This window comes from Chrysochloris asiatica, unplaced genomic scaffold (genome assembly GCF_000296735.1).
Source record: "Chrysochloris asiatica unplaced genomic scaffold, ChrAsi1.0 scaffold00047, whole genome shotgun sequence".
Lineage (NCBI taxonomy): Eukaryota > Metazoa > Chordata > Mammalia > Afrosoricida > Chrysochloridae > Chrysochloris > Chrysochloris asiatica.
The window spans coordinates 8407520-8422361 of NW_006408565.1; the positions used below are offsets into that span (position 1 = coordinate 8407520).

Sequence of the window (14842 nt, forward strand, 5' to 3'; positions counted from 1 at the left end):
AACCACTGTCCAAAAAGTCCATGGTTCAAACCTGAGTTATTCTGTAGGAGAGAGATGAGGCAGTCTGCTTCCATAAAGATTTACAGCATTGGAAACTCTGAGAGCAGTTCTGCTTTGTCCTATAGTGTTGCTCTAAGTTAGATTCAACTCAGCAGCATTGGATTTTATATCTCCCTGTACTATATTGATAAAGTTGTTGTTATTAAGTGCCACTGAGTCAGTTCCAACCCATAGCGACCCTGTATAGGGTTTCTGAGGAGGGGTTGGTGAGCTTGAACTACTGACCTTGTGGTTCAAACCATTTGACCTTGGAGTCCAGCACATTAACCCACAGTGCCAAACCAGGACTAACTAGTTATTCCTGATGTAACACTGTAGGTTAAGCATGGGACTGCAACTGCAAGGCTGATAGCTCAAACACACCATTTGCTCATTGGAAACCCTAAACAGGTTCACAAATGAGTTGGAACCCATTCAATGGCACTTAACAACAACATCAACAATTATTCCATCCCTTTTAGTTAGATGTTTATATCATTCTGATTTTTGCTATTGTACAGATCACTAAGATGACCAGTCTTATACTAAACCTTTGTATGTATCTTTAATTATTTCCTTAGGCTAAATGTCCTCAAAAAACAGTTGTTATTGATTTTTATTTCCTCAAAAAAAGTGTTCTTTTCTCCTTGTTCTTGACCCTAATGATGTAAATGCTAACATGTCTGCCTTGAGTAACTTTAAAAAATTCATTTCACATAGTGAATCATTTACCAGTTTTGAGAAATAAATTGGAGCACTAATGGATGGACAATTTTTCTAGGCTCTAAAAGCTCCCTCTCATTTCCATAATCTGTTTTTAACAGTTGCTGAGGTTTGACTTCCACACCAGCTCATTACAGAGGAATGAGGAATGTTAACCTGGGACAAACCAGCTTACACAGATAAGATTCTTTCAGTTTACAGCTCAGCACTCACTAATTCTCTCACTCATTCATTCAATAAATATTTGAAAGATTATTATAAGTAGTGCTACACTTGGCAGAGGCTCTGGGGCTCAGAGAAATTAAATATTTAGAGTAATGCCAAATGAAAAACTAGTACACATTGCCACATAACTGATAAAAAAAAAAAACCCATCAGTATTTATGTCGTGTACTGTGCTACAAATGTCCCTGGATGGCACAGTTTGCACTCGACTACTAACTAAAGGTTTGGGGCTCAAACCCACCCAGTAGCATGGCAGACAAAAGGCCTGGTGATCTACTTCATTAAACATTATAGCCAAGAAAACCCTATGGAGCAGTTCTACTCTGTAACACATGGGGTTACCAGAGTTAGGATTCATTCCATGGCAAAGGGTTGGTTTGCTTTGCTAAATGTTAAGTGAGTAGATTATCTCATTTCATCTTTACAACACTCTCTAGGGATTGGTTCTATTATTATCCCCACTTTACCCAGTTTGGACAATGTCATTGTGGTAGCATCTGAATTTGAACTCAAGACTCCAAAGCCTGTGCTCTGAACCATTATGTTATACTACAATGGTTTCTCCCCTTAGAGGGAACAGTCCTCCACTTAGTAAGACTAGTCTTCTTAACAATACTAAAATTTACAACAGCTAACATGTACTAAGCCCTGATTATATGCCAAGGACTCTCTATACTGGATTTTTACATATACTGATCATTTAATTCATATGACAACTTTATGAAGTAGGTACTATAATTAAACCAGTTTTAAAGATAAAGAAAATAGACATTCTGAGAGTTTAAATAGCAAGCCCAAGATAGACAGCTATTAAATGGTAGAGCTAGAAGCAAAGCATTTGAGTTATGGTATTGGAGAAGAATATTAAAAACACCACGGACTAACAGAAGAATAAACAAATCTGTGTTGGAAGAAGTACAACCAGAATGTCCCTTAGAGGCCAGGAGGTGAGACTTTATCTTTCATACTTCAGACATATTATCAGGAGGGACCAGACCCTGGAGAAGGACATCATGCTTGGTAAAGGGAGGGTCAGCGAAACAGAGGAAGACCCCTATGTGATGGACTGGCACACTGGAAGCAGCAATGGGCTCAAGCTTAACAACGATTGTGAGGATGGCACAGTACAGAGCAGTGTTTCCATCTATTGTGCATAAGGTTGCTATGCACCTAACAAAACAAGAACAAAGCTATGCATACAGAGTTGCTGTATAGGGAACATGATGAAATGTAAAATGAGTGATGCTACTCACCTGCTGTCAGAAGGCAGAGATCAGTAGAAAGAGAGTTCCACGATCTTCTTGTGGCTCAGGAATGACTGTGCAGGACAGAAAGGGTAAGCACCAATAATTTCTCAGACCCTCTGCTGTAAGTCTTCATGCAGGTTAGCTCATTGCATTTTCTACGTGAAGATATTATTACTCTTTATTTGATGGATGAAGAAATGGATTTCCTGGGACGTGGTGTAATATGTCTGAGATCACATAGCTGGTAAAGGTCATAGCTAGAATTGGAACTGGTATTTGTTTTCCAAGCTTGAGCTCTTAACTACTATGTTACATGTTTGATCTTGTTTCTGTAGGAGGCACATAAGCAGAGATGAGTGGAAAACGTTAAAGGATATTAAGAAAGATAATATATAAACAAAAGCATATAGGAGTATCCAAGGAAGAGGAGGCATCCTAGTGTGGTGCTGCCGGATAAGAACTCGACTGCAAAGGTCACTAGTTCAAACTCACCAGCCGCTCCTCGGAAACCCTATACGTAGTTGCTATGGGTCAGAAACGACTCCACGACACTTAACAACAACAAGGAAGAGTTAGTAGACTTACTTGGTAAGTAATAAAGATGCATTTGTTTAGGTAAGATGCCCTTTCTTTGTATAGCTTTTATTACTAATGAACTGTAAAAAAAAACAAAACCAAAAACTCACCACTGTTTATGCCATTATAATCGGAATTATTAAAGATGCAGGAGGCCTGGTGTTGTAACAGTTAAGTGCTCAGCTGCTAACCAAAAGGTGTGCAGTTTGTGGGAGAAAAAGCTGGTGGTTTGCTCCTGTAAATACTGCTGTTGTTAGGTGTCATGGAATAGGAACTGACTTTTTGAGACCCTGTGAACAACAGAAGGAAACGCTGCCCAGTCTTTTGTCATCTTCATAATGGTTGGTATATTTGAATCCACTGTTGCTGCCACCGTGTCAGGATATCACATTGTGGGTCTACATTTTCTTTGTTGACCCTCCGTTTTACCAAGCATGATGTCTTTCTCCAGGGAATGGTCCCTCCTGATATGTGCAATGCATAAGAGAAAAAGTCTCGCCATCCTCACTTCTGACTACTGTACTTCAGAATGGCAGCATTCTATCTTTCGTCCAACACGGATTTGTTTGTTCTTTTGGCAGTCCGTGGTACTTTTTTTTTTTTTTTAAATGTTTTATTGTGAATTATGTGATACTTTACATGGGAGAACATTAGTTTTACATTCATCCTATATCATTTCATTGCCATGGTTACAATCCCCTCCATGCATCATCAACCAATCAAGGGTATACCCTGCAAGCCTGCTCCCCGGGTCGTCAGCACACAGCCCCTTTCCCTCTCTGTGTCTAAAGTCCCCAGCTGCTCCATCGCTCCATGTCATCATCTCTGTCTCCATCTCTGGCATCACTGCTTCTCTGGGTAGGGTCCTGCTCTCTGCTCTTCTCCCTTGATGGTCCCAGGGACCTCCGCTCCTAGACTGAAAAGTTAATCACTCCCCTCCTTGCTACAAAACATCTACCTTTTCATTTCCAACCATCACAAGCAGTCCTGATAACAATTATTCACTATTGTACCACAAGAGGCCTATCAGCATTTCATTTCATCAGCCCCGCCCAGACAGATTGGATACTACTCATTGGAGATTCTACCTTCCTTCACACCCTCTGGATCTAGGTTCCCTCTTGAAAGCTTGTAAGCCAGTTACTTCTTGCCTTTGTAGCCCCCCATTTTGGGTAGCCAATGTCCAAGTTGCCCATCCATGTCTACTCTGTGTATGGAGGGGGTGGGAATGATCCTTGCTGTAAAGATTTGTTCCCTCTTTTGAGCTACTGCATCCATAGGTGTAGGTCAAGTTCATCAAATTGTATCAGATTACTCTTTTTTCCTCTCTTCTTTCTTCTTCTGGTTGAGCTCTGATCATCCAGTCATTGAAGCCAGGTCAAGTGGGTATTATCTGCAAATCCATGGTACTTTTAATATGCTTCTCTAGCACCATAATTCAAATGCATTGATTTTTCCAGTCTTCCTTATTCATTGTCCAACATTCACATGCATACGAAGCAACTGAAAATACTGTTTTGGGTCAGGTGCACCTTAATCCTCAACTGACATCTTTGCTCTTTAACACTTTAAAAGAGGCCGTGTGCTGCAGATTTTAATAATGCAATATGTCGTTTGATTTCTTAACTGCTGCTTCTATAAGTGTTAATTGTGGATTCAAGCAAAATGAAGTCTTTGACAACTTCAGTCTTTGCTCCGTTTATCATGATGCTACTTACTGGTCCAGTTGTGAAGATTGTTTTCTTTACATTGAGGTGCAATCCATACTGAAGGTTATGGTCTTTGATCTTCATCAGTAAGTCCTCCAATCTTCTTCATTTTTAGCAAACTAGGTTGTATCATCTGCATATTGCAGGTTGTTAATGAGTCTTCCTTTAATCCTGATGGCATGCTCTTCTTCACAAATCCAGTTTCTTGGATTATTTGCTCATCATACAAACTGAATAAGTATAGTGAAAGGCTACAACCCTGGTGCACATCTTTCCTCATTGTAAGCCGCTCAGTATCTCCTTGTTCTGTTTGAACAACTGCCTCTTGGTATATGTACAGGTTCTTCATGAACACAATTTAAGTGGTTCTTGAATACCCATTCTTTGCAATGTTATCCATCGTCTGTCATAATCCACACAGTTGAAAACCTTTGGATTGTCAATATAGCATGAGGAAACATCTTTTTGGTATACTCTGTTTTCAGCCAAGATCCATCTGACGTCAGCAGTGATAGTCCTACTTCCATGTCCTCTTCTGAATTCAGCTTGAATTTCAGACAGTTCTCTGTTGATGTACTACTGCAACTGTTTTTGGATTATCTTCAGCAGAATTTTAATTAAACGTAATACTAATGAGATAGATGATTTCCACATTCCATTGGGTCAATTCTCTTTAGAACAAAATAAATATGAATCTCTTCCAATTAGTTGGCCAGGTAGCTGTCTTCTAAATTTCTTGGCATAAGTGAGTGTGTGCTTACAGTTACATCCGTTTGTTGAAATATTTCAGTTTGTAGTCCATCAATTCCTGAACCTCGATTTTTGCCAATGCCGTCAGTCAAGCATTGAGTTCTTCCTTCCATACCTTTTTTATTTTAAGGTACAGTAACTGTGTATTGTTGCCACCTTCTTTTGATGCTTTCTGCATCATTCAATATTTTACCCATTTTGTTGTTATTGTCAAGTGCCATTGAGGCAGTTCTGACTCATAATAGCCCTTTATAGGGTTTTTTTTTTTAAGGAGCAGCTGGTATGTTTGAACAGTCAACCTAGGGGTTAGCAGTCTAATCCTACAGTGCTACACCAAGAACCCCCCCCCCCCCCAAGAATCCTTCAATATTTTAAGTTTCTTGGTTGGTAATTGAGGATGTTTCCATTCTGTACTCTGCCATTTACTCTCAGGAATCCAACTAAGAAAAAGTTCAAAAGTCAACCATCAGTTGGAAAATTGATGCTTACAGTTTTCCAGGGCTTTTAAGGGTCAGTATTGGAACACCATCATGAAGAAGGTTCCATAGTCAATAGTGCTCCTTACAGCGAGATGCTCATGAAGAGCTGAAGCCTAAACTTCGGATTAACACAGAGGACTGCTATCCAAGGGCACTGTGATCTTGCATGACAATACATGTCCACACACCTCTGCCCACACTGTTGTCACTCTGCAAAAACTTCATGTTGAGGTGTTCAAGCATCCTCACTATAGTCCTGATCTTGCTCCATCAGACTTTCACCTGTTTGATCCCCTGAAAGCAGCCTGAGGATAAAGATTCACCTCTGATGAAGAAGAGAAGACAGTGGTGCATGTGTGGCTCACAACTCAGCCTAATTTTTTTTTTAAATAAGGGAATACAAAAGCTTGTTGACAGATGGATAAACTGTATTGAAAAACAAGGATTTTATGTCAAAAAATGATGCATTAGTCTTTTCTAAAAGGTGATTAAATTTTATAGCCAGAGTGTGAATAATTTTTTACTCACTTTGGCATATTCTTTTTCTTCTTCTAATTTTCTCATTTATTATTTTGTCTTTTCATTGTTGGTTGCTTGTTTTTTTGTTTTCTTGAATGTGTGTGTCAGGGGGATTCTCCTCTTTACTCTTTCACAGCTGGCAGGAGACAGCAACCGTGCCATCAGCTCACCACAACTGTACTCTCCACAGCTCCACCACTGGGCAATCGCCAATACCAGCTCCTATACCACCTGATCAATGATAGACAGCAGTCAACACCAACCAAACCCATCCTAAAGTGAGATGCATAAACAACAAATGGAAAATGGTGCACACATTTCCATTCTCTACCTAAACCAACAGGACTGAGTTGGTGAGCGTCTAAAAACACATCAACATACAAGCATCAATTAGATGCAAATATGACAACCCAACAATGTCCTGGGAACAATAGGCAATTTTAGCTCATATGAAGAAACAAGACAGAATGGCTCAAACAGCCAAGATGCTGAGCCAGAAAATGTTTTGAGGAAAAAAAGGTCATGGAACTAACTGAAAGAGAATTCAAAAGAATGGTATTAGGTACCTTCAAAACACTGATAGAAAGATTGAGGAAAGCAAGAAGAACACACACACAAAAAAACTTCAGAAGTAATCAGGAAAATACAAGAGAACAAACAGAAAGTAAATGCAAAATTTAAAACAATACAAAACCTACACACAGAAAGCCAAAAGATTGATACTAAGATTTCAGAAATAGACAATACATTCATTGAAAGGGAAAGGAGCAGATTTGAAGTAATGGATACCCAAATTTGTAAGCTTGAAGATAAATCTCTTAATACTAGTATGCTAGAGGAGCAAACAGAAAAAAGAATGAAAAAATCCTAAGAGAGTCTAAGAGTTACGTGGGACACAGTGAAGAGGAATAATTTATGGGTGATGGGAATTTTTTTTTTTTTAAGCAGAAAAGTCATATACTATTTTAGTACAAAACCAGCTGCGACTGAGAGGTGGCTGTCACGTTTCCTTAGTGCAGGGAAACCTGGGTCCACCAGTACAGTTGTTGGACCCAGAGGAGAAAACTCTGGGGGGCTCCTGTCAAGGAACTCATGAGGTGAGTGGAAGAGGGATGTGACAAGCTGAGTTCCCAGCCCTAGTTTCTATAGACCTAGATGTTGTCTATGTTCAGGGCACCTAATCCTGAAGCAGTTTGTGGAGGCCCTTTAGGTTGCTAGTTTCAGTGTCTGTCAGAGCCAGATGGCAGCCAGGGGCAGGTAGCCAATTGCGAAAGTTCCTGCTAGTCTAATTCTCATCTGTTGGCTCTATGTGTTCTGTAGATCTGGAGCAGAGCCCACCTGGATCCAGGTGCCAAGGTGTAGCACGCACCCACATTATACTGGCTCAAAACATGTGACTCAAACCTCCTGGAGAGTAGTGACTTTGCCGGGATAGATAAGCGTGGGGGCCAGCCTCACCTCTGTTACGCAGGGCAGAGTGGGGAGCAAGAAAGAGTCACACCTTTCCATCATCTGTGTGAATCTGTACCGTCAGGCCACCATCTGTCTCTCCAAAACTGCTTGCAAAAGTTCAAGATGGCCTTACCATCTTCTAATAGATTCTAGGATTGTCCTTTGTGTCTTTTTCATTGGGCCTCTGGCATCTGTGTTGTAAAGGGTTTTTGTATTGCGTGTCTGCCTACTCTGCCAATTTACTGGAATTTTCCATGAACTTTCTGAAGCTCCCTCATTGCCTTCCGTTCACTCCCATTACTACATGTTTGCTCTCTAGACAGTGACATCCTCTGTGAAAATGATGTGGTGGCATCAGTCCTCAACTCACTGAAAAAGGAGGGCAGAGAAGAATCAAGATCAGCATCAGTTCAGCCTTGAACTCGGTAAGGCAGAGGTCAGACATGCCTCCACCCTCCAACCTTTTTACCAATTCTGACACCAACTGTGCCTCCCACAACACTCTCCATTTCCCTGCTGGGTTTGATAACTTGTTGCAACAGTCTCACATAACTCAGACAACACTTAATGCGGTTTATTAGGAAGTAACAGGTTACAATTCAGGTTCAGGAACACTCAGGATAGTTCTTTGATTACAATTGTCTCTTTTCAGCAGTGCCCGCAGGCACACCCAGGCACCTCGGCCCATTGGTCTCTGCACTACTTGGGTAAGAATTTCAGAGCTCTTTTGTTGTTGTTTTTAGGTGCTGTTGAGTCGGTTCCTCATAGCAATCTTGTATAAGGTTTTTGAGGAGTAGGTAGTGAGCTTGAACTGCTAACCTTGCAGTCCAGTGCATTAACCTGCAGCGCCACACCAGGACTCTGCTGATTTGTACTTAGAGATAACCAACACCAATAAGCCTCAGCTTACAGGCACTCAGCTCTAGCTCCTTGGATCAGCAAATTTAGTTCCTCTAGTAAATGCCAGAAGGCACCCCACCAGAAGGCACCCCAATTCGCCAGCAAGCTTCTTGCTCTCTCTGCTATGGGCCCACCAGTGTCTCCTGCTGGTGTCCTGGTTCTGCTGCCTCTGCTGTTGCAACCTCACTGTCTCGAATGTCACTGCTGTCTCCTGGTTTAGAGGCTCTTCTTGATGGTAGTGAGATCCCACTCTCTGCCTCTAGGATGACTCATTGTAAGCCTAGGAGGATGGAACCCAAGGGTGTCACGTATCTTCTTTACATTATTAGCAAGCTATCCAATCCCGTTAGTTGGCCACAAGACCTCATATTTGCATGTTGTTAAGTGCCATCAGGTCGGTTCCAAGTCACAGTCACCCTGTATAAGGTTTCTGAGAAGCAGCTGGTGAGCTTGACCCTGCGGTTCAAATCGACTGCAGTTCAGCGCATTAACCTGCAATGCAACACCAGGACTCTATATTTGTAAAGACCTAGTCATTTGGTGAGTTATAACACTAAGTTATTCACAGCACTGCTCTCTTCTTTCCTCTCCCTTCCCCAGTAACCACCAAAGAATCTGTGTGTATGTTGTCTTGAGTTTTTATAATACTGGTCTCATACAAAAACTGTCTTTTTGTGATTGACTCCTCCCATAGAGTTTTCAATGGCTAATTTTTTAAAGTAGATTGCCAAGACTTTCTTCTGAGGTACCTCTGAGTAGACTAAAACCACCCATCTTTCAGTTAGTAGTTGAGCACTTAACTGCCCATGCCAACCAGGGATGCCTTCTTCGGATAACAGAGCTACAGATTTTTGTTTGTTCATCTCTATGTTGGGAGTCCTGGTGTGGCGCTGTAGGATAAGTGTACCAAAAGGTCAGTTGAACTGCAAGGTCAGCAGTTCACTCACCAGCCACTCCATGGACACCTATATAGATAGGGTTCCTGAATAGGGACCAACTTGAAGACACTTAACAACAACGAATCTACTTCAAAAAATTTCAACAAACATAATAGCTTTATGAAAGATAATAACTATCATCTGTATCAAAATTAAAAATAGCAAGGGAACACAGAAAAAAATCAGAATTATATGCATTTCTCTTCAAAGTTTTGTTGTTGTTATTAGGTGCCATTGAGTCATTTCTGACCCATAGCAGCCCTATGCACAACAGAACAAAACACTGCCTGGTACTGCGCCATCCTCACAATTGTTGCTACCTTGGGCCTACTGCTGCTGTTACTATACCAATCCATTTCATTGGGAGTTTTCTTCTTTGTCACTGACCCTCCAATTTAACAAACATGATGTCCTTCTCTAGGGACTGGTCCCTCCTGATAACATATCCAAAGAAAGAGGCAAAGTCTCGTCATCCTGGCCTTTATTCCCATACAAGTTCATAGCCTCTACATTACAAGTTTTATACACAGATGGTAAAAAAATAGAGAGATTTTTCTCCCCAACAGCTAAATTATTCCAGTTTCCCCTCCATTAGAAGGCTATTGAGTAATTTCGAGCCCATCATTAAAAAGGCTGTCAGCTCTGAGACTATGACCCTTACTTAAGTCACCCTTCAGGAACTGAACTCATCCATGGCTCAATTTTCAGCAGGACAATAGACAGGCCTATAAGGAGAACCATAATACTAGGGAGGTACACAATTACCACGGAGATCAAAAGGTCAGCATTTGCCCAAGGACAAAGTTCAGAAGGCAGAAGGGTTAGGAAAGGAAATAGGGACACAGGGTACAAGTGGGATAAGCGATGTTACATTGTGGCGACTGAAATCAATGACATGAAACAAACAAACTGCGTATAAATCATTGAGTGGAAAAGTGAATCTTCAACCAATTCACACACAGAAAAGTTAAAATATTAATAATAATAAAATGGTAACAAATAAAAAGGCTGTCACAAAAGTGAAATCATCACATGAAGAAAACAGGACCAAGAGCCAAGTTCTAACTGTCTTCCTTCCTGGGGAAAGAATGCCTGGCTGGTAGGGGGAAGTGGGGCATTCATAATGCCTTCTTTTTTGTAACAGGTGAGGACAGGCCCCAGTGGTGATGCCCAGCCCCTCTTAGTCACATAAGCCTTTTGGGGTCTATTTTCTCTAGGTGAACCAAAGGTTTCAGCTGCTCAGCAAAGTTCCTCATATCATCAGAGACCATGTCCTGCCCGGCTGGTGCAACAACACTTAGTTCCACAAGATAGGAGAGCGACAAGGCCTCAATGCTGTCTGTGTTCCCTGGCACCAGGATGCGGAAAATCTTGTACACCATAATCTTCATGATGCCCTTACGGAATAAGTGTCCCTTGGCAACAAATTCATGGTCCATGCGGAAGCCCATTTCCATCAGAAAGTCAGTGAGGTTTTCAGACGTGGCAATGTCAACGCAGTTTCGCACTAGGGCATGGCGGTTCTTGTCTCCCATTTCTGGCTGTCCCAGGTAGCGCAGGTGCCAAGGTGTCCCTGCCCTATCCATAGAGCGCCGGGCCCTGAGAACAAACGGGCTGGCCTGCTGGCCCTTAAGGAGGAATACCATCTCATGGTCAAGGAAAGTCTCAGGTTCCATGTTATCACACAAACCACGAAGGCGGTGGATAAGGCTTTCCAAGCTGTGATCTAAAACGCTCCCTGAAGAGGAAAAAAATACTATTTGAATCCCAGGTTTTATTTTGGGTCAAAGAAGTAGCAAAAAATTCAGAATACCTAAATGAAAGACCACTTGTATACTGTTTTGTGATGCAAAGGCCCAACAAGTAAAATTTTATGGGGTAGCAATGCCTAACACTGGAGACATGGTGTGGCGCTGTGGGTTAATGCGCCAGACTGCAAAGCCATTTGAACTGTAAGGTTGGCAGCTCAAGCTCACCAAATGCTCCTCAGAAACCCTATACAGGGTCACAATGGGTCAGAACTGACTCAACAGCACTTAACAACAATGACAAACATACTAGTTCTCTACTAGTTTGTCCATGATCATCTCCTTCCACTTGCCCCCTTGATCACTCTCTCGGGCCACCATGATCTTCATGCTATATCCTGAAGGAACCAAGCACACATCCTCCTCAGAGCCTCTTTCCTTATTCCCTAAGCTGAGAATGTTCTCTCCTCAGTTATCAGCATGACTCACCCCATCACTTCCTTTAGATCTCTGCTCAAATGTTACTTTATTAGAGAGGACTTTTCTGACCACCCTAAATAAAAGAACATCTCACCACAAAATTTCAGTAATCTTTCAAAGTGTCAATTGTGTATTAAATTTTTAAAGTCATTTTTGTCTTCCACTGCTGATACTTCAATGCTAGAAATATCTTTCAAATATTTGTTAAGTAAATCTGTAAAAATATATAATGGTGGTGGTGGTGGTGATGTGCTGTGGAGTCAGTTCTGACTCATAGCCACCCTGTATAGGGTTTCTGAGGCTATAAATCTTTATGGGAGCAGAAAGCCTCATTTTTCTCCCGTGGAACAGCAGGAAGTTTTGAACTGCTGTCCTTGCAGTTCACAGCCCAATTCGTAACCACTACGCTACCAGTGCCTTAATAATAAATCATAGTATGCTGTTATTAAGTGCCATCAAGTTGGTTCCGACTCAGCGACCCTATGTAGGGTTTCTGAGGAGTGGCCGGTGAATTTAAACCACTGACCTTGCAGTTCAAACCGACCCTGTGGTCTAGTGTTTATTCTATCAGGATTCCAAATTATAGTATAAGTACATTATAATTATGGCAAATTGATAACCCATTGCCACTGAGTCAATTCCAACTCAGGGCAAGCCCACATATTTCAGTGCAGAACTGTACCCAATAGGGTTTTCAGTGTCTATAATTTTACAGAATTATTTTACCAGGCCTTCTTCCATAGTACTTACTGTTGGGTGGATTAGAAACCCCAACCCTTAGGTTAGTTAGTATGTGAGCACAAAATATTTATATCACCCACATCCTCAAAATTGGTAGTGGGACTCCGATGACTGGATTTTTGGAAACAATACGGTTGTAAGAAAAGCATCTGACCAGATCTAAGTAATCATGGGATAGAAGATCCTTGGGAGCAGAAAATGGTGTCCTGTCTTTCAAACAGTGTCAGATAAGGGTTTGTTTATTCGTCAAAATATTTTAGCTGTTTAATAACTACTGGGTCACTGAACATATAGTTATTTAATGCTGTGCCAGGTACTATGTTAGGTAGTAGAAGGTCCTTCCTTCATGGCGATTAGTTTAGTTGAAACAAAAATTAAGTAAACAAACAAATACAAGGATATAAAAGTGTGGGGACATAGACAGCAACTGGTAAAGGAGTGAGGAAGGCAAAGGGTCTCTATGAGAGGGTGAAATGGTCACAAAAGACCTCTCTATAAGGGGTGACAGCTGAGACCCAAAGGATGAAAATGAGATCGCCATTTGAAGAGCTACAGAGAAAGTCTTCAGGGTGGAGGAGTCTTCAAGTGCAAAGGCACGGAGGCAGGAATGGGTGTGAGGGGTTTACCATGAGTAACTCTTAGAAACATGCTGACTGAAAGAAGCCTTAGGCAAGAGTACATTCATATTATTTAATTTATATGTTTTGGAAAGGAAAAAGTAATCTATGGTGGCAAATAATCAGAATGCTAGTTTCTCTACTGGGGAAGGGGTCAGGTTGAGGTCTAACAGGAAAGGGCATGGAGAAACTTTCTTAGTGATGATCATGTCGTAACATGGAGAAAGGGTTTAGGTTACACAGGTGAATGCATTTGTCAAAATTTCTGGAATTGGTCTACCTAAGATTTGTAATTTTTTTATATATAAATCTTACTTCAAAAAAAAAACCAAATATTACACCTGGCGTGGTACTAAAAATCAGCACTGGACTTTGAAGCACAAGATCAGCAGTTCAAACCCACCAGCTGCTCCTCAGAAGCCTTATACAAGGTCGCCATGAGTCGGAACCAAGTCGACAACACTTAATAAAAACAACAGCATACTGAAGTCTTCAGCTTACTTTGAAATGCATCCAAAAAACCATTAGATGATGGTTTTGATTGACAGAGTGCTGGAGAGACACGTAATAAAACAAGTATAGTAAAATGAAAATTGTAGCATCTAGGTGGCACATATGAGGGGGGGTCAAAAAAATTCATGGAAAATTCCATCACCTTTTAAATTCATCTGCCCATGAACTTTTTGAAGCCCCTTCCTATGTTCACTATAGAACTCTCAAGTTTTCATACATTACAGGTTAAATGGTATCCTAAAAAAATGTGTTGAAATCCTAATCTGGTTCCTGTAATTGTGACACTATTGGGAAACAGGGACTTTCTTTTGTTATGCTAACAATCATATCTGAGTAGGTTGGATCTTAAGCCTCCTATTTTTAAGCTATAAAAAGTGGAGAATGGGAAGAAAGAACAAACAAGATGGCGGATCGGGTGGAAGTGCAGTAAAGGTGCTCCGCCAACAACAACACAGAATACCTGACCAAGCAGGCTCAGGAGACGGTCCCAGAACTTTGAACCACATATAAAGGAATACTTAGAAGGTAGGAAGGCTCATAGCTGGGGGAATTTGTGACAGAAGCAAGAAATCTATTGCTTTCTAGTCTGGGATGCTTGGCTGCTCCAGGAGCCGCCATCTTGGGTGAGACCACGTGGGGGAAGGAACAGAGCGGCCACAGACGCCTGGCAGAACCGCTGAGATAAAGATGTGGACATTCTTTTCTTTTGGTAGCTATTCATTGATCCCTTGCTATCTATGCACCTCCATTCTGGTGACTATAGGGGTGCCTGAGCTAGTGGGGACCCCAGCCCCACCCTTGGAGGGTTCCATTATGCATGCACGCAGATCTTCTCGAAATTTAAAGAGACAGTGTCCAATTAAAACCAAACAGCCACCGCCAACCCTGAACTGTTTACAACTAGAAAAAAGTCCTGATCGGGGATTGTGGAGTGGGACAAGCAGACAAAAGAGGAAATAAACTGAAAATTAAATGCTAAGTTACGTCAAAACGAATAACAGTGGTATCTTGAAACTTCTCAGGAGGAAGAGTGAAAAGGGAAGCCCATTTCCTGACCACATCTACCTAGAGGCATTCAGAAAGCATAAAAAAATATCAAAATACATACCCATCTAAGTACTAATTCCACAGATAACCCCTGAAGATGCCCAAAAAACAGAAGCAGATGACCATATCTGCACATGTC

General features: G+C 41.3%; 1 protein-coding gene across 1 annotated transcript in view; it reads right to left on the reverse strand.

Annotated features, from left to right (window-relative positions):
- Window positions 1-10684: 10684 nt before the first annotated feature.
- Window positions 10685-14842, reverse strand: part of MED18 (mediator complex subunit 18) — a 7262-nt gene continuing 3104 nt past the window's right edge. The window contains exon 2 of the mRNA XM_006862218.1: window positions 10685-11295. Within this exon, the coding sequence (XP_006862280.1) occupies window positions 10742-11295 (554 nt within the window). The 3' untranslated portion in view covers window positions 10685-10741. The remainder of the gene's footprint in view (window positions 11296-14842) is intronic.